Here is a 25,923-nt window from a genome sequence, read left to right on the forward strand (position 1 = left end):
CATAGTGACATTTTATAAAAGGATGGCATGATAAAATCCATCCTTACAGTACATTGCATTGTTAAAATCGACTGGTTTACATAAGCTAAGCAGGGTAGGGCTGGGTTAACCCCTGGATGGGAGACCACATAGGAAAGTGTGGTTGCTGTTGTTGGAGGTGGTGCTGAAGGGCCAGTAGTAACCTTTTCTCCATATGATATTAGGGAAACTCTCCAAGTACTGAACATGCTGTAATGGCTTTCTTCTTCCTCCTCTGATGAGGAGTAGTAGGAAGGATCGGAAGACCAATGCGCAGCGTGGTACGTATCCATAATGACTTTAATAAGAATGAATACAACAAAATACAAACTAACAAAGTGAAACAAAAAGGAAAACCGAAAACCGTTCTGTCTGGTGCAGACACACAAAGACTGAAAATAACCACCCACCAAAACCAACAGAAAACAGGCTACCTAAATATGGTTCCCAATCAGGGACAACGATTGACAGCTGCCTCTGATTGAGAACCATATCAGGCCAAACACAGAAATAGAAAATCATAGAAAAACTAACATAGACAACCCACCCAACTCACGCCCCGACCATACTAAAACAAAAGACAAAACAAAGGAACTAAGGTCAGAACGTGACACATGCTTACTGTTGCATTTAAATGCACTATATAAATGCAACAATCCATTACATACAACATTAAATGTGTCCTTTTATGCGTATTGGGAAAATAAAACTTTCCACGTCCCTTTCAGCATCCTTTCCTGGCAATAGAGGTGCCTATATAACATTTAACACAACTTGGGAGCACAATAACATGACATACAGTCTATGTGCCACCTCCAATGTAAAAATCTAAATGTTAAAATCTATGAAGGCAATCAATGCTAATCTCATTTTATTTTACCTGACCTTTTAGTTGCACTGTGGCTGAGTTACTTCGATCCACCGTAGAGGATTTTATTCAATATTATGGCCACTGTTAATCAGAAAGGAGACTGTCGTAAGGCATAAACAGTGCAGGGCTAAAAAGGAAATACAGAAAATGATCGAGACACCCACCAAGAATACTCCCCATATTGGTTTGATGAACCACAGTCCGTCCTTAGGGGACTGTCAGTCTGTCTGCCCTTGACAGGTAGGCTGTACAGACAGACAAAACTGAGAGCCATTTCCACTGATGTGGCCAGTCCACTCAAGGTGAATGGAAAGATTAACTGAGCGCGAGCAGTAACCTGCAGCATTCTACCACTTTGTTTTCTTATTCCATTCTCACTGCTAATAGGATGGCTAATGCAAATGAGAGATGCAATGGAGTGGGGATAATAGCCTAATGACAAGGCATTGCACGGCTCAAATGGAAAGTTCTGATGGAATTAAGTTAGACAGCCTATAGTCGATATACTGTGATGCGTAGATGATTTCGAAACTCTACACCTCTGTGTAGCTAGCTGATTGATGAATGTTTATGATGAATGTAAGGATGTTGCCAACAGACCATCATCACAAATGACATTCGAGCCAATCCTTTTGTCAATAATCTGTTTGTATCGGTCTCTGACTTGATCAATTCTTGTTAAAAACAGGAGCATACGTTGCATGTCCATGATCAAGCCTGCAATCAACGCCAGATATCCTCTTATCTTTGCTTAGTTCTGGACGTGTTTTTCTTTTTTTTTATCGGCATCAGTTATGGATGACGGCTGTTTTTAAAGTTGCCTGAATTGGAGATGTTGCAAAAAGCTATATTTCAAAGTCCTTGTTAAAGTCAAATGTAATCAGACTTTGTACACTAAAGATGGAGCTTAATCCTACTCCATTTATAACTCACCAGGTTTTAATCGGACTCTGTGGAGAAGTTCACAAGCTGATAGCCTTCTGGGATGTTTTTATTTCTTTGAGGGCTGCATTCAGGAGTGAGAGAATGATTTGATAACATTACCACATAGAATGGCTAGGGGGGGGATTAGGTAAGCCCACTCTATGGAGCTAAGACCAAAGCGGTGCTTGTGCCCACCAATAGGTGATCAGAGCTTCAGGATCACAACAATTATGAGGAGGGTTGCCTTCAGCAGCGCCTCAGGGGGACGTTCAAGAACGCTTTTTATCCCTGTTCTCATTAAACCTCCCACTAAATTCCCCCAAACTGACTTGTGTGGCTCAGAAATCCCTTTGCAAATCCCTCACTAAGGAAACAATCTTCAATGTGCTTGAAGTTGCGTCTTCAATGTGGTGGATTATGGCTCACACATACTGTGTTTGTTGTGGAGAGAGGGAGAGAGGGATAGAGAGAAAGAAGGAGAGACAGAGAGGGAGAGATGAAGAGAGAGAGAGAGAGAGAGAGAGAGGGAGAGAGGAAGAGAGAGGGAGAGAGAGAAAGAAGGAGAGAGACAGGAGAGAGAAAGGAAGAGAGAGAAAGAAGGAGAGAGAGCGGAGAGAGGAGAACGATGGAGAGGGAGGAAGAAAGATGGAGAGAGAGGGAGAGAGGAGCACAATGGAGAGGGAGGAAGAAAGATTGAGAAAGGGAGAGGAAGCGGGTTGGAGAAGGAGAGAGCGAGAGACAGACACCCCATTAGTCATACATTAGTATTCTGTCCACAGCTCATAGTGAGAGACAGCCGGTCTACACTAACACCAGAGAATGGGATGGCTCATTAGAACTTTCTACTCTTTTTTTACCAATAGCTCAAATTCTCCTGACCCTATACAAAAGGCAGAGAAACACCTCCATGTTTCAGAAGGCAGAGAAACACATCCATGTTTCAAAAGGCAGAGAAACACCTCCATGTTTCAGAAGGCAGAGAAACACATCCATGTTTCAGAAGGCAGAGAAACACATCCATGTTTCAGAAGGCAGAGAAACACCTCCATGTTTCAGAAGGCAGAGAAACACCTCCATGTTTCAGAAGGCAGAGAAACACCTCCATGTTTCAGAAGGCAGAGAAACACTTCCATGTTTCAGAAGGCAGAGAAACACCTCCATGTTTCAGAAGGCAGAGAAACACATCCATGTTTCAAAGGGCAGAGAAACATCGATTCCAACGAAGTTCAGGGGTGTACTACTTGTGTTAGCGAACAATCTTCCATATTCTCCTCAGGAATTTTATGTCTCTGGGAAAGGGGGGAGAAACCCAGGTCCAGAGAGAAAGGTAGTCGGGCAGGTAGAGGAAATTGTTGAAGCAAGCTTGTTTCTCGTACCCCTCGGATGAACACTAACGGTTTGCCCCATACATGTAACTGGGTAATGCCCCTGGTGATTTCAAATCAAATCAAATCAAATTTTATTTGTCACATACACATGGTTAGCAGATGTTAATGCGAGTGTTGCGAAATGCTTGTGCTTCTAGTTCCGACAGTAATAACCAACAAGTAATCTAACCTAACAATTCCACAACTACTACCTTATACACACAAGTGTAAAGGGATAAAGAATATGTACATAAAGATATACTAGGAACGCGAAGCGAGGCGGCCATCTCGGTCGGCGCCGGAAGTTGGTTAGATTTGAGTCTGCTGGTTGAGGGGGCTTTTTTGTCCTCCCCCTGTGCCGGTCTCCCAGGCTAGACACCCCTGGCGCTGCTCGGAGAGAGCCTCTGGGGGCTAAATGGACCAGTGCATTGTGAGCTGAACACTGATGCTGCACTGTGGACACTGTCAGACTGTTGTGAGAAGGAGCCAACAGCTAAACTGGCATCAACAACCAGAGTTGGGTAGGTTACTTTCTAAATATAAGCCGTTACAGTTACTAGTTACAGTGTCTGTCCAAAATGATCAGTAACGTACCTTTTGGATTACCCAAACAGAGTAACGTACTCTGATTACTTTTGGATTACTTTCCCCTTAAGAGGCATTAGAAGAAGACGAAAAGGATCCCTCAAACGCATTTGATGTGACATCATAGTGGTCTCTGATTCGCTCAGGTGGAACAAACTTAAAATTGTGCCTGTTTTCAATGCTGAATTGAATGTCATTGAGAAAATAGAAAGTTGTCATGTCTTTTTTTGCAAACATCCTTTCTGAATTTAAATGTAATCCAATTAGTAATAGATTTTTTTTTTAAGTATTGGTAATCTGATTACAATATTTTAGCTGGTAACGGATTAGTTATAGTTGTTTTTGTAATCAGATTACATGTAATTACTTACTCCCCAGCCCAGTGAACAACCAATTTATGCAACTATGGTGGATGTGTAACCAGGACAACCCAGTACAGCTCAGCTTGGTTTGACTCAGTAGTGTGAAAACGGTATTAGATAACTATACAAACACACACCCAGACAGACAGGTCAAGATCATAAAAAAACGTGTGATTTGAAATGAGTTCTTCAGTTTTCGCGTGCCGATCTGTTGTGATGTATTCTCTGAGGGGGAAACCACATATGCCATAACTTGTTTGTCTGTGTGACCCAGTTCAATGTGACAGAGGTGGTCAGAGAAGGCATGACACGTTGCACAATCAACCACACTTCAACTCATGGAAAAGGAGTGTGTTTCTGCCCAGTCTGGCGTAATGTTCTGTGGCATGTTGAAAGGGCCCGGTCAATGCTCTGGGCTGTGCTGTGTCTGTGAGCAGGTGGCCGGAAACTATCTTGAATCCCACCATGACCAGAGACAGTGATGGAACACTGCCAGAAACATTTTGTTCTTCTGAGAAGAAACATAGGGATTGAGTGGAGGTTGTCATGTATGCTGGCTCCCAGGAGTGTTGTTATTCCCTTTGAGGAGGATGAAAGTGGAAAGCTATAAGCACTCTATAGCAAAAAATAGCTCCTCAATGTACTTGCAAGTTGTCCTTTGGAAAGAAGCATGTATTTAGGGTCTACTAACCACCGGTCCTGGCAACCCACACTGCGTTCACCTGGCAACCATCATTGCGCACACCTGCTCCCCATCGTTAAGCACACCTGGACTTCATCACCACCCAGATAACTCTCCGTTCATATAGCCCTCAGTTGCCTCATTCATCAGGCAGTGTTGGTTTTGGTTACGTTCAGTATGCAGCTTCTGTTTTGTATTATTGTCATGTTTATTATTAAACTCACCTTCTGCACCTGCTTCCTGACTCCCTGCGTATACGTTACAGATACTCATGTTGGTGGGTTATCAGGGTGTGCATCCCAAATGGCATCCTATCCCTAGGGGCCCTGGTCAAAAGTAGTGCACTATATAGGAATAGGGTGCCATTTGGGAACCAGGATAACAATACATGTGTGATGGATGGGGATAGCATGTGTTGAAGAGGCCAGTGATGTGAACAGATGAAGTTGTAGACAGGGTTGGCAGATCCTCAGTAAGGAGAATACATGAAATAGCCTCTGAAAACAAACTGAGGCGGGAATTTCACATGCAAATGCTTTTACTCGTGTGTGCGTGCGTGCGTGCGTGCGTGCGTGTTTGGGACCTTTGGTTTTGGCAATGGGAGTGGATAAAGCTGACTAAGACATTGTGGAGTTGATGTTGTATTTTATGTGTGGTACTCTGATTCAAATGTGCCGCAAATGTGCCGCAAAGGAGACGCTAATTGTTTCATGACAGAATAGTTCTGGTTAGTATGGCTTGAGACGATAACATTCAAAATACCTAGCTAACAGTGGAGGCTGCTGAGGGGAGGATTGCTCATAATAATGTCTGGAATGGAGTCAATGGAATGACATCATTCCATATCATTGGTTGATTCCATTGACTCCTTTCCAGCCATTATTATGAGCCGTCCTCCCCTCAGCAGCCTCCACTGCCAGCTAACTATTAACACTTTTAGGCTGCTGGAACATTTTCATAATAAAGGGTGGACTTGACTTCATACAGTGCATACAAATATGAAACTCTTTAATGACAAATCAATGCAACGACAAATATTTTTTCTCCGATGAATCTTTCAGCATCAGTAAATAATGTGTGCATATACTGTAGTACATTCCACAGCCATAGCACATAGAAACAGACAAACAAGCTTCTGTCGGTTTTATTGTGGAATAAATTAGGCAGCGTTGCTGTGTATTGAATTCCCATCAGCCCTCTCTGCTGACTGACGTCACAGGGCCCCAGGCGTTGGATCTCTCATGGCTCTGCTGCACATGTTTTCGACAGTGGCTGGCTGGCTGCATGCACTTCATCAAACAGCTCTATTAGCCCTATATCTCTACACTAGCAGATCATCCAACAGCTCTAGTATCCCTATATCTGTACACTAGCAGATCATCTAAAAGTTCTAGTATCCCTATATCTACACACTAGCAGATCATGCAACAGATCAGGTATCCCTATATCTCTAAATCAAATCAAATAAATCTAATTTTATTGGTCACATACACGTGTTTAGCAGATGTTATTGCGGGTGTAGCGAAATGCTTGTGCTTCTAGTTCTGACAGTGCAGCAATATCTAACAAGTAATATCTAACAATTTCACAACAAATACCTAATACACACAAATCTAAGTAAAGTAATGGAATTAAGAATATATAAATATATGGATGAGCAATGTCTGAGTGGCATAGACTAAAATACAGTAGATAGTATAGAATACAGTATATACATATGAGATGAGTAATGCAAGATATGTAAACATTATTAAAGTGACATTATTAAAGTGACTAGTGTTCCATTTATTAAAGTGGCCAATGATTTCAAGTCTGTGTATGTTGGCAGCAGCCTCTCTGTGCTAGTGATGGCTATTTAACAGTCTGATGGCCTTGAGATAGAAGCTGTTTTTCAGTCTCTCGGTCCTAGCTTTGGTGCACCTGTCTTGACCCCGCATTCTGGATGATAACGGATTGAACAGGCAGTGGCTCGGGTAGTTCTTGTCCTTGATGATCTTTTTGGCCTTCCTGTGACATCGGGTGCTGTAGGTGTCCTGGAGGGTTGATAGTTTGCCCCCGGTGATGCATTATTGTGCAGACTGCACCACCCGCTGGAGAGCCCTGCGGTTGTGAGGGTGGTGCATTTGCCATACCAGGTGGTGATACAGCCAGACAGTATGCTCTCAATTGTGCATTTGTAAAAGTTTGTTTTAGGTGACAAGTGACAAGACAAATTTCTTCAGCCTCCTGAGGTTGAATAGACGCTGTTGCGCCTTCTTTATCACACTATCTGTGTGGGAGGACCATTTCAGTTTGCCAGTGATATGTACGCCGAGAAACTTAAAACTTTCCACCTTCTCCACTGCTGTCTCGTCGATGTGGATAGGGGGGTGCTCCCTGTTTCCTGAAGTCCATGATCATCTCCTTTGTTTTGTTGATGTTGAGTGAGAGGTTATTTTCCTGACACCACACTCCTAGAGCCCTCACCTCCTCCCTGCAGGCTGTCTCGTCATTGTTGGTAATCAAGCCTACTACTGTTGTGTCATCTGCAAACTTGATGATTGAGTTGGAGGCGTGCATGGCCAAGCAGTCATGGGTGAACAGGGAGTACAGGAGGGGGCTGAGCACGCACCCTTGTGGGGCCCCAGTGTTGAGGATCAGCAAAGTGGAGATGTTGTTTCCTACCTTCACCACCTGGGGGCGGCCTGTCAGGAGGTCTAGAACCCATTTGCACAGGGCGGGGTTCAGACCCAGGGCCTCACTCTTAATGATGAGCTTGGAGGGTACTATGGTGTTGAATGCTGAGCTATAGTTAATGAACAACATTCTTAAATACAACTTAACTGACCACAACCAGATACAAAGCATTCAGAAAAGATATTGAACTATATACAGTACCAGTCAAAAGTTTGGACACACCTACTCATTCAAGGGTTTTTCTTTATTTTTTATATTTTCTACATTGTAGAATAATAGTGAATACATCAAAACTATGAAATAACACATGGAATCATGTAGTAAAAAAAAAAAAGTGTTACACAAATCAAAATATATTTTAGATTCTTCAAAGTAGCCACCCTTTGACCTCATAACAGCTTTGCACACTCTTGGCATTCTCTCAACCAGCTTCATGATGAATGCTTTTCCAACAATCTTGAAGGAGTTCCCATATATGCTGAGCAGCTGTTGGTTTCTTTTCCTTCATTCTGCGGTCCAACTCATCCCAAACCATCTCAATTGGGTTGAGGTCGGGTGATTGTGGAGGCCAGGTCATCTGATGCAGCACTCCATCACTCTCCTTCTTGGTCAAGTAGCCCTTACACAGCCTGGAGGTGTGTTGGGTCATTGTCCTGTTGAAAAACAAATGATAGTCCCACTAAGCGCAAACCAGATGGGATGGCGTATCGCTTTAGACTGCTGTGGTAGCCATACTGGTTGTGTGCCTTGAATTCTACATAAATCACTGACAATGTCACCAGCAAAGCACCACCACACTTCATTATCCATGCTTCATGGTGGGAACCACACATGCGGAGATCATCCGTTTACCTACTCTGCGTCAAACAAAGACACGGCGGTTGGAACCAAACATCTCAAATTTGGACTCATCCGACCAAGGGACAGATTTCCACCTGTCTAATGTCCATTGCTCATGTTTCTTGGCCCAAGCAAGTCTCTTCTTCTTATTGGTGTCCTTTAGTAGTGGTTTCTTTGCAGCAATTTGACCATGAAGGCCTGATTCACACAGTTTCCTCTGAACAGTTTATGTTGAGATGTGTCTGTTACTTGAACTCTGTGAAGCATTTATTTGGGCTGCAATTTCTGAGGCTGGTAAATCTAATGAACTTATCCTCTGCAGCAGAGGTAACTCTGGGTCTTCCTTTCCTGTGGCGGTGTCACGCCCTGGCCATAGAGAGCCCTCGGGGTTCTCTATGGTGTTTTAGGTCAGGGCGTGCCTAGGGGTTTTTCTAGTCTTTATTTTCTATGTTGGTGTGAGTATGGTTCCCAATTGGAGGCAGCTGATGGTCGTTGCCTCCAATTGGGGATCATACTTAGTCTGGTCCTTTTCCCACCTGTGTTGTGGGATATTGTTTTTGTTTAGTGCTAATGTGCGCTACCAACTGCACGTTCGTTTATTCTTTGTTGTTTTAAGTTTCACTGAAATAAATATGTGGAACTCTACGCACACTGCGCCTTGGGCCACTCTTGTAATGAACGTGACAGGCGGTCCTCATGAGAGCCAGTTTCATCATAGCTCTTGATGGTTTTTGCGACCACACTTTTCAAAGTTCTTGAAATGTTTTGGATTGACTGACCTTCATGTCTTAAAGTAATGATGGACTGTCATTTCTCTTTGCTTATTTGAGCTGTTCTTGCCATAATATGGACTTGGTCTTTTACCAAATAGGGCTATATTCTGTATACCACCCCTACCTTGTCACAACACAACTGATTGGCTCAAATGCATTAAGAAAATTCCATAAATGAACTTTTTACAAGGCACACCTGTTAATTGAAATGTATTCCAGGTGACTACCTTATGAAGCTGGTTGAGAGAATGCCTAGAGTGTGCAAATCTGTCATCAAGGCAAAGGGTGGCTACTTTGAAGAATCTAAATTCTAAAATACATTTTAATTTGTTTAACACTTTTTTGGTTACTAGATGATTCCATATGTGTTATTTCATAGTTTTGATGTCTTCACTATTATTCTACAATGTAGAAAATTGTTTAAAAAAAAGAAAAACCCTTGAATTAGTAGGTGTGTCCAAACTTTTGACTGGTACTGTATATATTTTTTATTATCTTTGAGAATTTAGAACTAACCATCAAATAAAAGCTAGACAGTCAGCGAGAATAAAACAAAGTTAAAGGCCATTCAGAGCACCTGCCCATTGACTTTGTTATAATGTTTGATAAGAACACAGCATTATCCATTGCAAAATGCATAGAATTGCAAAAAATTTAATACTGCAAAATTGTCTCAGCTCCATGTCAAACTGTGTAGAATTGTTGGAAATTAGCTTCGAAGCTCTCCTAGAGTTTCCACTTCCTCTTCCAGTGAACTGTGGGGAGGTTACATTAATGAACCTTTCTACCAAATCCATTCATTTTAAAATGTTGATTACTTCTACTTGCCATTATCATTCACCTGATGATAAGACAAGACACACATCTTTGGGTCGCCGGTTGGCCTGGGAGGGGGTCCCTGGGCAAGAACCATTTGAGCAATGTTTCTCAACCTCCGGTTCTGGGACAAGCATCGGTCCCAGAGATGATGCTGACCGGTACCTCTGATGGTTCACTGACATGAATGTTTTTGTCAGTTTTAAAGTTAGTTACAGTATATTGTAATCAGACCCTTAAGTAGGAAGTACCATAGCTTACAGAAAACATTGGAGAAACACAGGATTTGAGGAATATACTTGTATACTGGAGGCATGGCCCATCCCATGGCCCTCCATCCAAATAGCCCCGAAGACAATGCAATAACATGACTTGTTTTGGCTTGGAGTCATGTCCTTGACGTAACAGGGTTGTCCAATCTGTTCACACCCACCATTTTCAATAAATAACCTCCCTCTCTGCATCCCGAGGAGCTGAAAATAAGACTGTCTCTGAAAGCAGGGATATAGTGCATCTAGCCCATAATGACAGATGGTGTAATTCATTTAAATTAGCAGAAAGTCAGAAATAGAAGTGCAAGTAGTTAAATAGAGACAGCGCTCCATCCACGTGCCTGTAAATATCTTCTGGTTCCATATTCAGAACACACACACACACCCACTGGGCAAAAATTGGTTGAATCAATAATGTTTCCACTTCATTTCAACCAAATAATTCAACGTGATGATGTAGAATCAATGTGGAAAACTGATTGGATTAGAAAAAAAGTAATCAATGTTAGGAAATTTCATCATTTTTTCGGCCAACCTTTAAGCTAAATCCAATAACATGGTGAACTATTTTGTTGATTTCACGTTGAATTTACGTTAGTTGACAACTCAACCAAATGTCAATCAAAACTAGACGTTGAACTGACATCTGTGCTCAGAGGGAATGCAGTGTTTGTTTGCCGACAGACACTAGAATAAGACTCTCTGGAAGAGAAATTAGACTATTAGATGTACATGGCAGACGTGAGCCTCTCTCTCTCATGACAATCTGGTGCTTGTACCACGGAAGGTGATCATTCTGCTTTGACTACTGTTGCATACTTGCTGAATTTTGATTGATTGGGCACTATGACCAAATGTATTTCTCCATTCAGACTGTGTTGCCTGTCTTTGTTGTTTAGTGTCCAATCCAAAATGGTGGGCACTCAGGAGAAGCACCAGTGTCAAATTCCTGTTCCGCCACTACTCGCATTAGATCAGCGTCTCATAGGACTGATATTTGAATGATTCAGGCTCAGTGGAGACTTGGTGTAAAATCAAAGCCTGCCAAAATGATTTGTTATCATAGGTTAATAGTTTTCGCCTCAGGACACAGACCACCCTTAACATGCCAGACACAACAACTCCTTCATAGTCCATGCATAAGGGAATACATGATCTGAACGTCACAAACATGTTATTCAGCCATAGTACTGAGCCTGCCTGTTTATGAATGACTGGAAACGTCCTATATGTGAAATCATACAGTAGCCCTCTATCACTAGGAGGATTTGACATTTTACAGTAACTCTCATAAATGTTATAACACTGGTCCTCATTTCTCCAGGCAGTACCTAGGACAGCCCAGAAGAGGGCAGTGTGTAGTTAATGAGAAGGACTAGAACTCAAGCGTTTCCATGACTTTGAATGCAACAAAAGCTGTTCTCTCAAGAGACAAAAAACACCTACACATGGAGGTCTCAGTGAAGTTGTGACCATAGATATAATTTAAGCCGCTGAACAAGAAATATTATGAACAGAAATCAATGGAAACACCCGCTATACTAAGACAAAAAAGAGACTCCAGATGTGTGGAAGCCAAGCAAGGCAGAGAGCTGTAAGCATGATGAAGCACAAGGCCATTGCTGCCTGTATTAGCAGAGGAAGACAGTAGAGCCTGTTCAGTATTTCATGAGAGAAGGGATGTGGGCTGCATTCAGCAAGTCACAACGTTTTGGAAGAAATAGAAACTGATAGAAATATAAACTGTAGAACAATCAAGCCTCTGTAGAAGAAGGAATAACGTCCGCTCTATTCTTGACTTTCGACTTGCAACGTTTCATAAGGGTTGCCTATTGAACAAAGCCCTGGTGCTCGTTTAGGATTACACAACAGAATGGAGGGGGAGAGAGGTTGCTGTCTGTCTGCAACTACGACAGATCATGAGAGCCTTCTGCTGTCTGTCAGTTGACTCCAGTCGGTGCCCAAAGTATTTAAAAGCAATTGGATCTCTACGTCATACAGTTGGAAGATCCCAGCCGCATCAGAATTAACAAAATCTGTTCTGGAATCGTAAGAGCATTTGTTCATGGTGGAGTATTGAGGTGTATTTAACACAAAAGCTTCTGTAGGTCTATATGATAAACGCTTTATAAATGAAAATGTCACGGTATAATAGTAAGGGTTACGATACATGAGCACTCTAACACTTGGTGGGAGAGGAAGATTAGGTTTTAATCATAGGAAGGATGGTAAGAGGTATAATTCAGCACACCCACTATTTACCACCAACATGTAGACATTTACTGTATGTCGTCAAAACGTAGTAACTTATTCCTGATGCCGATATTAAGGTTGCCTTCATTTCCCCATCTTCATACTCCAAGCTAAGGACCTGCTCCAACAACTTGCTTACGATCAAATCACATGAACTTGATTAACCTTTGAGGGCTATTAAAATTCAGTTATTGATCGAGAGCTCAAAGAACATTTTCAATCCTGTTTAGTCTAGACTACTATCCACCGAGACCGATCACCACAGACACGACATCATCCCCGGCTGTTTATCTACACTTCAATGTTAACTCCAATCTGGACAAACAGAAACGACTGAACAGAATATATTGCACATCCACACACAAGTACAATAGAGGAATGCTTTCATATTGAATTAAAACCCTCCCTCTATGGATATCTAACCTGAGACAGGTGCTTGTGGAATATATTAATAAAAACAACTTGGAAAAGGTGTTTGAATGTTGGGCACAAGCACTAATTTGTTCACTCCACACACCTGCTACTAGCATGTGGGTACATCTGGAGTCAATTAGGACGTCAGTGACAAGGGTCTCAAGAGAAAATGACTGAAAATAACCAGCCACAATTCACTTGTACAAAAGTGAACAGGTTAGTGATAACAAACTAAAAGTTTTAATTATCTGAAAAGGAACTGAAAAATATAGGTTGTGTGGAGGACTGGAATCAATGCGACACAGGACATGCATTTACTTTGTTTAAGGGAACACAAACCAATATGATTTTGGACCACCTCAAGAGGAGCTATAGAAGGACAGGGTCATTGTAATATCTGGAATGGAATATATGGAACTGTATCAAACATATGTATATCACATGTTTGACTCTGTTCCATTAATTCCATTCCAGCTAGTACAATCATCCCATCCTCCTATAACTCCCCCCACCAGCCTCCACTGCATTGGTCTTATATATCCCACACACAGTAGCAATCTCTTGTCAGGGTAAGCTGAGGTGAGACACTAAGCGAAGGGAATTTACTACTGTTGGCTTTTGTGTATGTCGTAATCTTCACCTAAGCCTCGTTCCCTCGCCCAGCTTACTGTCTTGTCTCTGTCTTTTACAGGCTAGTTTCCTAGAGGACCTTGGTGCATTGAGTAAAGACACCTAGGTACCCCTGACTCTAATAAGGAAAAGGTAGACACTGCCTAGACATGGTTATGCTTGGAATGTCAAAAGTCCATTTGGGACGCTGGTTTCCATATTCTATTCCCTTGCGCGAACCATGGGTTATCCATTTGTGGGAGCTGTTCTTTTTTGTGCCCTGAGTGGTAGGCCTGGGATGGTGGTTTAAATGGGTACGAAAGTAGTATAGGATTAGAGGTGACTGACAGCTTTATATCTCCTCTAACAGCTTTAGCCAGGCTGGTTCCATCTTGTTCTCTAGCAGCTTTAGCCAGGCTTGTTACATCTTGTTCTCTAGCAGCTTTAGCCAGGCTGGTTCCATCTTGTCCTCTAGCAGCTTTAGCCAGGCTGGTTCCATCTTGTTCTCTAGCAGCTTTAGCCAGGCTGGTTCCATCTTGTCCTCTAGCAGCTTTAGCCAGGCTGGTTCCATCTTGTCCTCTAGCAGCTTTAGCCAGGCTGGTTACATATTGTCCTCAAGCAGCTTTAGCCAGGCTGGTTCCATCTTGTCCTCTAGCACCTTTAGCCAGGCTGGTTCCATCTTGTTCTCTAGCAGCTTTAGCCAGGCTGGTTACATCTTGTTCTCTAGCAGCTTTAGCCAGGCTGGTTCCATCTTGTCCTCTAGCAGCTTTAGCCAGGCTGGTTACATCTTGTCCTCTAGCAGCTTTAGCCAGGCTGGTTCCATCTTGTCCTCTAGCAGCTTTAGCCAGGCTGGTTCCATCTTGTTCTCTAGCAGCTTTAGCCAGGCTGGTTCCATCTTGTCCTATAGCAGCTGTAGCCAGGCAGGTTCCCTCTTGTCCTCTAGCAGCTTTAGCCAGGCTGGTTCCATCTTGTCCTCTAGCAGCTTTAGCCAGGCTGGTTACATCTTGTCCTCTAGCAGCTTTAGCCAGGCTGGTTCCATCTTGTTCTCTAGCAGCTTTAGCCAGGCTGGTTCCATCTTGTCCTCTAGCAGCTTTAGCCAGGCTGGTTCCATCTTGTTCTCTAGCAGCTTTAGCCAGGCTGGTTCCATCTTGTCCTCTAGCAGCTTTAGCCAGGCTGGTTCCATCTTGTTCTCTAGCAGCTTTAGCCAGGCTGGTTCCATCTTGTCCTCTAGCAGCTTTAGCCAGGCTGGTTCCATCTTGTCCTCTAGCAGCTTTAGCCAGGCTGGTTACATATGGTCCTCAATCAGCTTTAGCCAGGCTGGTTCGATCTTGTCCTCTAGCAGCTTTAGCCAGGCTGGTTCCATCTTGTTCTCTAGCAGCTTTAGCCAGGCTGGTTACATCTTGTTCTCTAGCAGCTTTAGCCAGGCTGGTTCCATCTTGTCCTCTAGCAGCTTTAGCCAGGCTGGTTCCATCTTGTCCTCTAGCAGCTTTAGCCAGGCGCCAGGCTGGTTCCATCTTGTCCTCTAGCAGCTTTAGCCAGGCTGGTTCCATCTTGTTCTCTAGCAGCTTTAGCCAGGCTGGTTCCATCTTGTCCTCTAGCAGCTTTAGCCAGGCTGGTTACATCTTGTCCTCTAGCAGCTTTAGCCAGGCTGGTTACATCTTGTCTCACGCTTTGAAACCCTTCGCATTGTAATGCCAAGCTGTCGTTGAGGAGGGGGTGGGGATGATTGTGGAAGTGGTGTGTGACACAGGAGGTTGGTGGCACCTGAATTGGGGAGGATGTTGTCGTGGTAATGACTGGAGCGGAGTAAGTGGAATGAATCAAATACATGAATTCTATGTGCTTGATCCCATTTCATTGCTCCGTTCCAGACATTATTATAAGCCGTCCTCCCCTCAGCGGCCTCCCTTGCTCTGTGAATGTGTCGGTTTGAATGAACATACTGTATTGTAGATGGGTCTTCACTGCTCAAAACAAAGCTTCTAAAATCGATTGAGTGTTAACAGTACTATCATTTTAAATCAGTCCTCTTAGGTTTGGTTTGTTCTTTCAGTTCAATACTTTTTCTACTTTCAGGTTAAGTGAAACATTTTCAGTTGCTGATTCGTTGCAAATTCATGGTTGGTAAGTCAGAAGTATAGAGTCAAAGTTTGATTCCAAAAAGTATTGAGTGATGTTAAAAGTAAGCCTGTGGCCTTTAAAGTTCTGCAGTAGACTGTTTTGCACCTATAGTAGTGAAGTCAAGACACAGTCAAGCTTCCACCGTCAGAGCTAAAGAGCACATTGGAGCTGGTGTTTGCATAACATTGTGGGTTTAACATATTGATATCGCACTGCAGTTAATTAAATCCTTGGGGCCCTTCGACACTATTCATGCATCTATAATGTTAATGCAAATAGTTTATTGTTAAAGTATTATTCATTATTTAGCCTCACTGTCTTTGGCACTGACATTCACGTTGAAAACTATCAGTCCTTTGTGATAACCTCCGTCGTCCACTCAGTTTCCTATGACTGACATCAAAACAACGCTCCATAGCTGAAAGAAAGTAGCATAAACATATGAACACACTGCCTGTGTGATAGAGGGAGAAAACCAGAGAGCACGTACGAGAGGAGCGACAGCGCTTTAATCAAAAGCCCAACAAACTCCCCAAGGCGTACACAAATGCTGTCTTTCAGACCTGATTTAATGAACTAGTGTCTCAAGGTGCTTTCACCAACGTCTCTTCAATTGTCTCTTCAATTAGGAGGACTGATCTAAATTGGAAGCTTTTGAGAGAGAGCTGATAAAGGTACACACACACAGAGAGAGAGAGAGAGAGAGAGAGAGAGAGAGAGAGAGAGAGAGAGAGAGAGAGAGAGAGAGAGAGAGAGAGAGAGAGAGAGAGAGAGAGGGAGATGAGGAGAGAGAGATATGGAGATGACTGAGGTGCTAACAGTGTGAGGCTAGAGGGACAGGCTGCTGTCACTTGGCTGACAGTCAGGCCTGCATGTTAGAGAGGATCAGAGGAACACAACTGGCAAGAGAGACAGGATCTAAAGTGAACAAAAAAAGCTGCTACTTCCAGCAAACAAGAAGGATTCAAAACAAGACGAAATGAAGGACGGATTGGAAAGGGGATACCTAGTCAGTTGCACAACTGAATGCATTCAACCGAAATGTGTACTCCGCATTTACCCCAACCCCTCAGAAAGAGAGGTAACACATCTCTCCAATAGCCAGAGGCTTCCCACAGCTAATTCAAGCGTGACTTCCACCCGTCTCACTATGATGAATTCTGATCAAAAACGAAGAGGGGGTAAAAGCGCTTCCGGAAAATGGTAATATTTCAGCTCCGCCCTAGTACCGCCATCTCAAGTCCCCAAGTCCCTGTTAAAAATGAATATTCATAAAATATGCTAATTTGCATGAGCCAGAAACGAAACACAAACAAACATGGGCATCTTTGTTGAGTAAAGCCTTCGAATGCAGAAGACAGGAGGACTAATGGTAATGCACCGTAACAGTGTTTAACATGCTAAACTGCTGAGGCAACGCAGCTCGAGCTGCACGCTAGCCTGCAGGGGTGCACGGAGACGCTTAAAGGAAATCTTTTTACTTCGATTTTTTCTGGAGAGTTGTGACGATCCACATGAGCACAAAGCTGCTCATTTTTTGAGAGACATTTAGGTAGAGTAGACTTTTCTAAAACAGACATGGGATTCCCATCTGTCTTACTTCAAACAGCTCACAGCTCAACAGATATACTGGCAGTCAAGTGGAAAAAGATCTAAATAAGAGATATTTGCATTGAGACTGTTTATCATCAAGAGGGGCTGTTTGTTTGGAGAGTTTATACTCTGGTGGTGGTTAATGGACTGTATGCTTTTTGCAAGGGAGAGATCCTAGGATCTTTGGATAGTGCGTGTGTGTGTTTGAAAGTGTGAGAGAGAGCGATTGTTGAAGAGAAAATGGAGAGGGTTTAGGGTGTGGGATACAGAGAGTGGGTGTCTAGATGCTAAATGTAATTTGTTGAATGTAATGGAGGCATTCACGCATAATTTGATGTCTTCCATTTGAGTCTTTTCAGCTCTGCTGCACTCACTGAGCCCCTGCTTGTCATCATTATTAATGTGTTTTATCATTAAACAAGCCTGTTGCCTCGGCTATGTAGATTCCTGCTCTATTCGGCACCTTGCAACGCACACACACACACACACACACACACACACACACACACACACACACACACACACACACACACACACACACACACACACACACACACACACACACACACACACACACACACACACACACACACACACACACACACACACACACACTGTTTGTGTTCATATGAGGATATCTCTGGAGATTGGTAGTGCGTGGCTGTTAGTAGAGATAATGAGGACGGTCTGCACACAGTCACACAATAATACAGCAACACAGTCACACAATAATACACTCACAAAATAATACAGTCACAAAATAATAGTCATACAGTCACACAGTCCCGAAATAATACAGTCACAAAATAATAGTCATACAGTCACACAGTCCCGAAATAATACAGTCACACAGTCACTCAGTCACTGCCTGACCTTTCCAACTGAGAAATATGAATACACACACCATACACACAACATACACACCTGAACACTGAAAAATGGCGACAAGCCTCAATGAAGGATGGAGGATCATGAGTAAAGACTTGCTCCCCCTCAGCTTGATAGCTCCAAGGTTGATGTACGGAGACAACATTTACCCACAGCCATTGTTAACCATGACTTTGACTATGTTCCTCTGGCTGGTGGAGGTTTGTTAACCGTGACTTTGACTATCTTCCTCTGGCTGGTGGAGGTTTGTTAACCGTGACTTTGACTATCTTCCTCTGGCTGGTGGAGGTTTGTTAACCGTGACTTTGACTATCTTCCTCTGGCTGGTGGAGGTTTGTTAACCGTGACTTTGACTATCTTCCTCTGGCTGGTGGAGGTTTGTTAACCATGACTTTGACTATGTTCCTCTGGCTGGTGGAGGTTTGTTAACCGTGACTTTGACTATCTTCCTCTGGCTGGTGGAGGTTTGTTAACCGTGACTTTGACTATCTTCCTCTGGCTGGTGGAGGTTTGTTAACCGTGACTTTGACTATCTTCCTCTGGCTGGTGGAGGTTTGTTAACCGTGACTTTGACTATCTTCCTCTGGCTGGTGGAGGTTTGTTAACCATGACTTTGACTATGTTCCTCTGGCTGGTGGAGGTTTGTTAACCGTGACTTTGACTATGTTCCTCTGGCTGGTGGAGGTTTGTTAACCATGACTTTGACTATCTTCCTCTGGCTGGTGGAGGTTTGTTAACCGTGACTTTGACTATCTTCCTCTGGCTGGTGGAGGTTTGTTAACCATGACTTTGACTATGTTCCTCTGGCTGGTGGAGGTTTGTTAACCATGACTTTGACTATGTTCCTCTGGCTGGTGGAGGTTTGTTAACCATGACTTTGACTATCTTCATCTGGCTGGTGGAGGTTTGTTAACCATGACTTTGACTATCTTCCTCTGGCTGGTGGAGGTTTGTTAACCATGACTTTGACTATCTTCCTCTGGCTGGTGGAGGTTTGTTAACCATGACTTTGACTATCTTCCTCTGGCTGGTGGAGGTTTGTTAACCATGACTTTGACTATCTTCCTCTGGCTGGTGGAGGTTTGTTAACCATGACTTTGACTATCTTCCTCTGGCTGGTGGAGGTTTGTTAACCATGACTTTGACTATCTTCCTCTGGCTGGTGGAGGTTTTTTCTATCAAATCAAATCAAAGGTTATTGGTCACGTACACAGTTTTGCAGATGTTATCGCGGATGCAGCGAAAGGCTTGTGTTTCTAGCTCCAACAGTGCAGAAATATCTAGCAATACAGTAAGATCTGTTTTTTTCTGGGGTTTTGTGAACTTTTATGTTGTTCAGGTCATACTGTTGTTCCGGTCATACTGTATACCTGGTGGCTGTGTTTGCAACCAGTCTTTCACTGCACTCCGTAGTCAAGATGTTTTTCATCTGTTTAGAAATGTATCTTAAGGTGTGATGATGAAACAAACAGGCAAAAACTGAACAAGAAATACATCATTTTAATGTACTGTGTGTCTGGATGAAGCATTTTTCTGCTTCTCTAAAATATAACTAAAACATCTCAGAGGTGTATATCTATGCTACTTTCCCCAAGGACAAATAGAAAAATACTCAAACTTCATTTTCCCTTTCAATAAGAGTCAACAGAAAGTAATAGCTAAACCAACAAGTGAATTGTGTTCTTTTGAGATAGTCTGGCATCACGTTTTAAACTAGGGGCCACCATCGAGAGTGACGTGATGACCTGATCTTACTAAGGCCTGGAGTTTCTCACAAAGTCAGGAAAAACTCCTGGCCCTCTCATAGCTCTGTACCAGGCATTAGAGGTTGTTGTACCTACTGTAGCTTTATTATTGCTAAGTAATAAGATATCACAATGACGTCTTAAGGAGTATATAAACCCGCCAGGTGTCCAGGCAGTTATAGGACTCTGTAATCTGAGTAATCTGTCATTTCCAGAACTAGGTTTAGCACCCTGGTTTAGTGACATTGATAGCCATCTCTCTAGCCTACATAAACACCGTTACACCGTTATTGTAGGTCACCTTCTCACTAAGATAACAGAATATTGTCATGTACGCATTACATTTTGCAACAACAATACTAGGCATAGGACAGGGAGGGAGTTACTTCTCCCTGTTCACAAGTTTTAGGCCTATTTGTTTTCCTAATCTGTGAGCGGCTGAGGTTGGATGAACAGCGGAAAGTTTATTTAAACCTAAAACAATGCTTTGGAAGGCTACACTTATCTCTAAATACGATCTATGTATAATTGAATTCTTGCTGGTTTAAGAAAATGGGGATTTGCCTCTGAGCCTTCAGGGGGATAGAATTCAATGCATGTTTTATTTATGTATGGCTACTTACCACAGCATGCTAGTGCATGAATCCCCCTCATTTGTTAGGATATTTCCCTCTATCATACCAGTAGAGAGTTGTAATGGTTGGATTACCATTTCATCTATTCCGTTCAAAATATTAAAACATGAAAAAAATATAAAGTGTACATCTTCATTCTTTGGAGGATGACCGTGGTCCAGTATTTTGCATGTAGCATTAGAAAGCTAATAGAAGCTAGTAGAAAGCTAACACCCCCCAGTCGTTCCTCTTTCTACTGTCTTTTCATTTATTCGTTTTAACGGCTCTTTTCTTCCACGGCTAAAAACTTTATTGCCTCCGTTCCTTTGGTTGAAATGCTACTGAAAGGATCAGATAATATGAATAGATGATATGAATAGAGGCTTTAACTATTGAAGCAGTATCAATGAGAGAGGGAGTGGAGCGGGAATGGAGGGGAAGGAGTTTGTGGTGAGCTCCACAAACTCACTGAGCGCCGCCACCGCTGTTCACAGATCAATGGGGAAATGGAGTGTTTGATAGGACTAATTCTGCCTGGCTCATGGACTGTGTCTGCCACAGTGTTTCTGTCGAGGGCTGAGGAGGACTGAGGTGCATCTGCCTGCTTGGCAGCTGGTGAACGCATGTTCTCCTGTGGTCCCTAAGCCATGTCATCCTCCTATAACGGATTGATTGGGGTTGGGCCTCACATGCCTACCCAGCACTCCACACTGTGATCTTCCCCGCTGATCCACAGGAAAGAATCCCACTTCATTGTGACAGATAGGAATAATGACTCATCGTATTAGGCCTTCTCATTTGGCTTCCAGTGGTATTCAAACTTTTTTAGCTTGCACTCCATTTTTTTCACACCAGAATTTCTGGGGAACCTACTTTTTTTTACAATAATTTCTCGCAACCCCACCCATCCCAAATCTAATGACAACCTTTGAAGCGGTAAATGTACATTTTTTTTTACATCAACATATAACCTTCAATTCTTATTGAAATGAAAAGTAACCAATAAATACTGTGAAGTTGACCATGCATTTGGATTTAGCTTTTGCAACAACGCAGATCTACAGACTGGAATCAAATAAATCTCTAACCAAAGAAAACACAGGCTTCAATCATGCCTGTAAACCTGGCAGTAGTGCTGAAACATTAGTGCTTTGAGGTCGGTTTGGTTTCGGTTAGATTATATATATTTTTAAACGTTTTCGATTTCGATTATTTGTGTTGAAGGCTGTAACAACACAGAATAAAACAATACAAGTCCCATGATGGTAGTGACTGTTCATTACTTCTTATCACTTATTAACTATAATTTATTCACATTACTTTACTTTAATAAAATATTTAAATTGTTGTGTATATTACATTTGTTTTATTTGATTACTTTCTTAATTCATTCCAAGTCATCATTTAATCTCAATAGAGCTGCTGCCTATGCTGTCTGACAAATCACAATTTTGTAGTTCTTCAAAGTAAGTAACACATGCTTTTATGACTGCTGAATACCAACTATCAATTACTTTGATCATGTATTTTCAGGTAGAGATACCTGGCCAAGCAACAGCTGATCTCTACATCCCCTCACGATACCGCATTCTTGTCTCCTCTGTAGCAGGCGTAAAGAAACATGCATAGTTTCATAGTGTACTGTCTTTGGAAACACAGACCGGACAATTAGATTATGGTCATTGTAGTTAATTACCATGTTTTATGCACTAAACTATGTAGAATATTGGCCTGCTGGAAACTACAACTCCCTACTACATCACACAGTTCAGGCTGGATCTGATTAATCTATAGATATACTGTGCAATTTGACTATTGAGCTCAAAGAAAAAAACTGAATGATATAGAACTGATGTTGGTTAATCGCTCAGCACTAACCGGCAGCAAGCCAACCTGTTACCTGGATGTCTTGTCTAACAAGCAAAGAAATTATAAGCTTCTTGTAGCAATACATATTACCCAGAATGCATCACAAACCCTACCAATTACCTAATTGACAATCAACTTCAATAAAGGTATGAAAAAGGTACAAACACATTGAGGCAATATATTCCACATGATAAATATCCCCACATCAATAAATGTGCTTTCATAATAAACAGGTGTTAATCGACGTCTGGACATACATAATCAGGCAAGACTTTTGCTTATGTGACAGAGGACATTGGACAATAGTCACGAATACATTCACTCAATAAAATTGTATTTTTCAAATAGTCTTTCTCAAAAACGTTTGTATATTGTCCCATACAATAATCTGTACTCTTATTTTACGGTAAAAAAAAAAGATAGAAAGATAGAAAAATGTACAATTTTGGCAACCGAACTGGAGGTTCATGACCCCAACTTTGAATCCCACTGTCATAGGGTGACTTGTTGTGTCTGGTTGTGATATGAGAAGATATACATTTGAAATTATCTATGGGTGGTGGGAGGGAGAGTGGGAAAAAATCGTAACTTTATTCCCAAATACAAGTTAAATATCATACGATAACCTGGGTATGTTACAGTATGCATGGTGTGTACAGTATCTGAGAACTCAGGTATTATCAATCGACTCTGTAGTAGTAGGGCGGCAGGTAGCGTAGCAGCTAGAGCGTTGGGCCAGTAACCAAAAGGTTGCTGGTTTGAATACCCGAGCCAACAAGGTGTAAAATCTATGTGCCCTTGAGCAAGGCACTTAAGCCTAATTTGGTCCAGGGGCACTGTGCTAGTATGGCTGACCCTGTAAAACAACACATTTCCCTGCACCTATCTGGTGTATGTGACAACAAAAACATCTTTCTTTTTTACAATGGAAATCCAGGTTACAATGGAGACGCACACATAGCATCTAAAAGTCAGGTGTACTGAATCAATCCATTCATCCATTATGGAAAGTGTTGTCATGCTCTGAGAGACAGAAAGGGATTTGGTGTAAATATTTCATGCACAGCACCAGTGAGTGAAAGGTGGAACACTTGATTCCATTGCAATGAGGGAAACCCTGTCTACCCCTCAGCAAACTATTCTGTCTGAAAAGAATGTACTGAACGCTGCAGGAGGTTGATATCCCCCTTTAACCTGTAGCCCTCCTCAACTACACCTGGACCTGGACTGTAACTCATCTGCAGACTGTTTATGAATCATTAAGGGGAAAGACTTCTCCTTTGAGAAGTCACAATGCTTTAGCTTCCAAACTCCTGGTTGCAAACCAGAAGTACGATTGGGGAATTTCTCAGAAACAACTTTAGACTTTGCAGGTTGTCAATTTTTAGAAACGATCAAAGGTGTTGGACTAACAAGATTTTTCTTGGAATAGAGAGAGGAATGGAACATTGACTGAACAGTTTGACTGACACAAAACTGCTTCTGGCAAGAAAACAGTCTGTCTAAAGAGGTTCTCAAATCAAATCAAATGTTATTCTGCCTCTCAGTTAAAGTGGGCATGCTGTATGCTTCCACTGTTGGGGGTTCAAGCCCTGTATTGTAAGGGTTAAGATGAGTTAAACTCAGAGTAGACTCATTAAATATAGATGCACTGAGAGCAGAAGTGAATTCAACCAGTGAGCGCTCTATTAATAATGGCTAATAATAAAATAAAGGAGAGTTTGAATGCCATCTTTTTAAATTGATTATCACGTTGCCTACATCGCTAATAGACGTGACGTGCATCAACTTCTGCAAAGTCTCAAACTGGAGAGGACTAAAAATACAGGGCCAAATGTGTCAGGGCGGGGGTAAGAGCCATGTCAGCTCATGATTAATTAAAATTGACAAATGTAAATGATTTCCCCGCCAGGCTGTACCTTTTGCAGTAATTTGGGCACAGTGGAGCATTTTGGCATCCAAGACGCTCGGTAATTGCTTAAATCTCACGCTGATTCCCCTTCTGTGGGTTTTTGGGTATCTCCAAAATAAACAGGGGGAAAGTGAAAGAAGGAATGAATGAGAAACGGGGATGGTGCGCTAATTCCACCACCCAGAGTTCCCTAGCACAGCAGCACCCGCGATTAGAACGGGGCTTCTCTTTATTGGGCCGCTGGGAGGCCAGAGAGCGCCTGGATGGGAAACAATTAGTCTATTCATAAAGAACATGCAAAAAAAGGTTTATTTCTATTTCCAAATCGTCTGTATCATTGTCTGACAGCCGATAACTTCCCCATGTCATCATACACATCTGTAGACACGAGCACAGTGCAGCACACAGCAGGCCATTGTAGCAAATAACAACCATTTATTCCACAAATAGCCTGAGCTTGCCTTCACTGTGGTTCTTTGTCAGGTCTGCCCCTTCATCTGAAGAAATGAGAGGGTGGTGAAGGGGAGGCCTTCGATGGAATGTCTCCCACAGAGTTACATATGTTGCTGTACTTGTTATTCCTCTGTGTCTGTTCTCCCTCTCTCCTAGCATGTCAGGGCAGCAGCAATGGACGCTTCTGGCCGTCATGGCCCTCCTGGTCCTCACAGTGACAGCAGGCGAGGGGGGGAAAGCTGAGAAACAAGGTGAGAAACACCGGCAGATTGGCAGCAGTCAGACAGACAGATGATATGTGGATGGAGGGGGGTCTCCTATTACAGTACCTGCTACAAGGTATGAATGGTAATTTGATGTAAAGCTCAAATCAGGTCAGATTTGTGCATAAATACACTTTAAGCAGGGGGGCTCACTGCAGACTCACAATGACAGACGCATATCTCGGTGCTTTATATATTTGAATACTTTCACCTTTCACGGTGGTAGTGTAGCTCTAGCCTGGCCTAATTACAGCCCACATAATTATGTCCCAGACATGACTGCAGTATAAGGTTGGTGTGTGTGTGCGATCCTGCAGGGAAGAAGGAGCGTAAGTCGGACTGTGGGGAGTGGCAGTGGAGTGTGTGCGTGGCCAACGAGGGTGACTGCGGCCTGGGCACCAGGGAGGGCACACGCACTGGCACCGACTGCAAGCAAACCATCAAGACCCAGCGCTGCAAGATCCCCTGTAACTGGAAGAAGCAGTTTGGAGGTGTGTGAGTGTGGTCATGGGGAGCGGACTCACATTTATAATTCAGCACGAACATGACTTGTCTAGGGATTTTATGTCTTTTTGTTTAGGTAATATTTTTTTTATGTGTATCCATGTCCATTAAAGGGGAAAATATTCTGCTACTCAATGGAGTAGGATTTCAGTTGTGTTTCCAATTCAGTCTTCATGAATGGACATTCCCAGAGAATGATTGCCTGGTTCAGGAAATTACAGCCTGGGTGTATACAGCAGAGATGTGAGTCATCTCCAAACAGAGCATGGGCTACCTGCCACTTTCCCTACTAGCTTCCTCCTGATTCAGCTCACACCCAGGCTTGAACCCAAGATCTCTGCTTTGCTAACACACATGACTGCCCACCTGAGGAGTTTAAAGAGGACTCTGAATATAATGTCAGCGCCACCTGAAAAGCTAGCTATTCTCTGGCGCTAGTGGAGACACTTCAGGCTGAGGAGTAAGTTTCACACATGCCCATATGCTACACGTGTTCACT

The 25,923-nt window shown here is 42.7% G+C and overlaps 1 protein-coding gene across 4 annotated transcripts in view; it reads left to right on the plus strand.

Moving 5' to 3' along the window:
• LOC139533901 (pleiotrophin-A-like) overlaps positions 1-25,923 on the plus strand; it is a 57,238-nt gene that overhangs the window by 15,601 nt on the left and 15,714 nt on the right. For 3 of the 4 annotated variants that reach the window (XM_071332385.1, XM_071332382.1, XM_071332384.1), the window contains exons 2-3: positions 24,814-24,908; positions 25,238-25,411. In XM_071332385.1, coding sequence (XP_071188486.1) covers positions 24,815-24,908; positions 25,238-25,411 — 268 coding nt within the window. In that variant the 5' untranslated portion in view covers position 24,814. Of the gene's footprint in view, positions 1-3,612; positions 3,702-24,813; positions 24,909-25,237; positions 25,412-25,923 lie in introns of those variants that run through there. The other variant, XM_071332383.1, reaches the window with a different exon arrangement.

Source organism: Salvelinus alpinus, chromosome 11 (assembly GCF_045679555.1).
Source record: "Salvelinus alpinus chromosome 11, SLU_Salpinus.1, whole genome shotgun sequence".
NCBI classification, from domain to species: domain Eukaryota; kingdom Metazoa; phylum Chordata; class Actinopteri; order Salmoniformes; family Salmonidae; genus Salvelinus; species Salvelinus alpinus.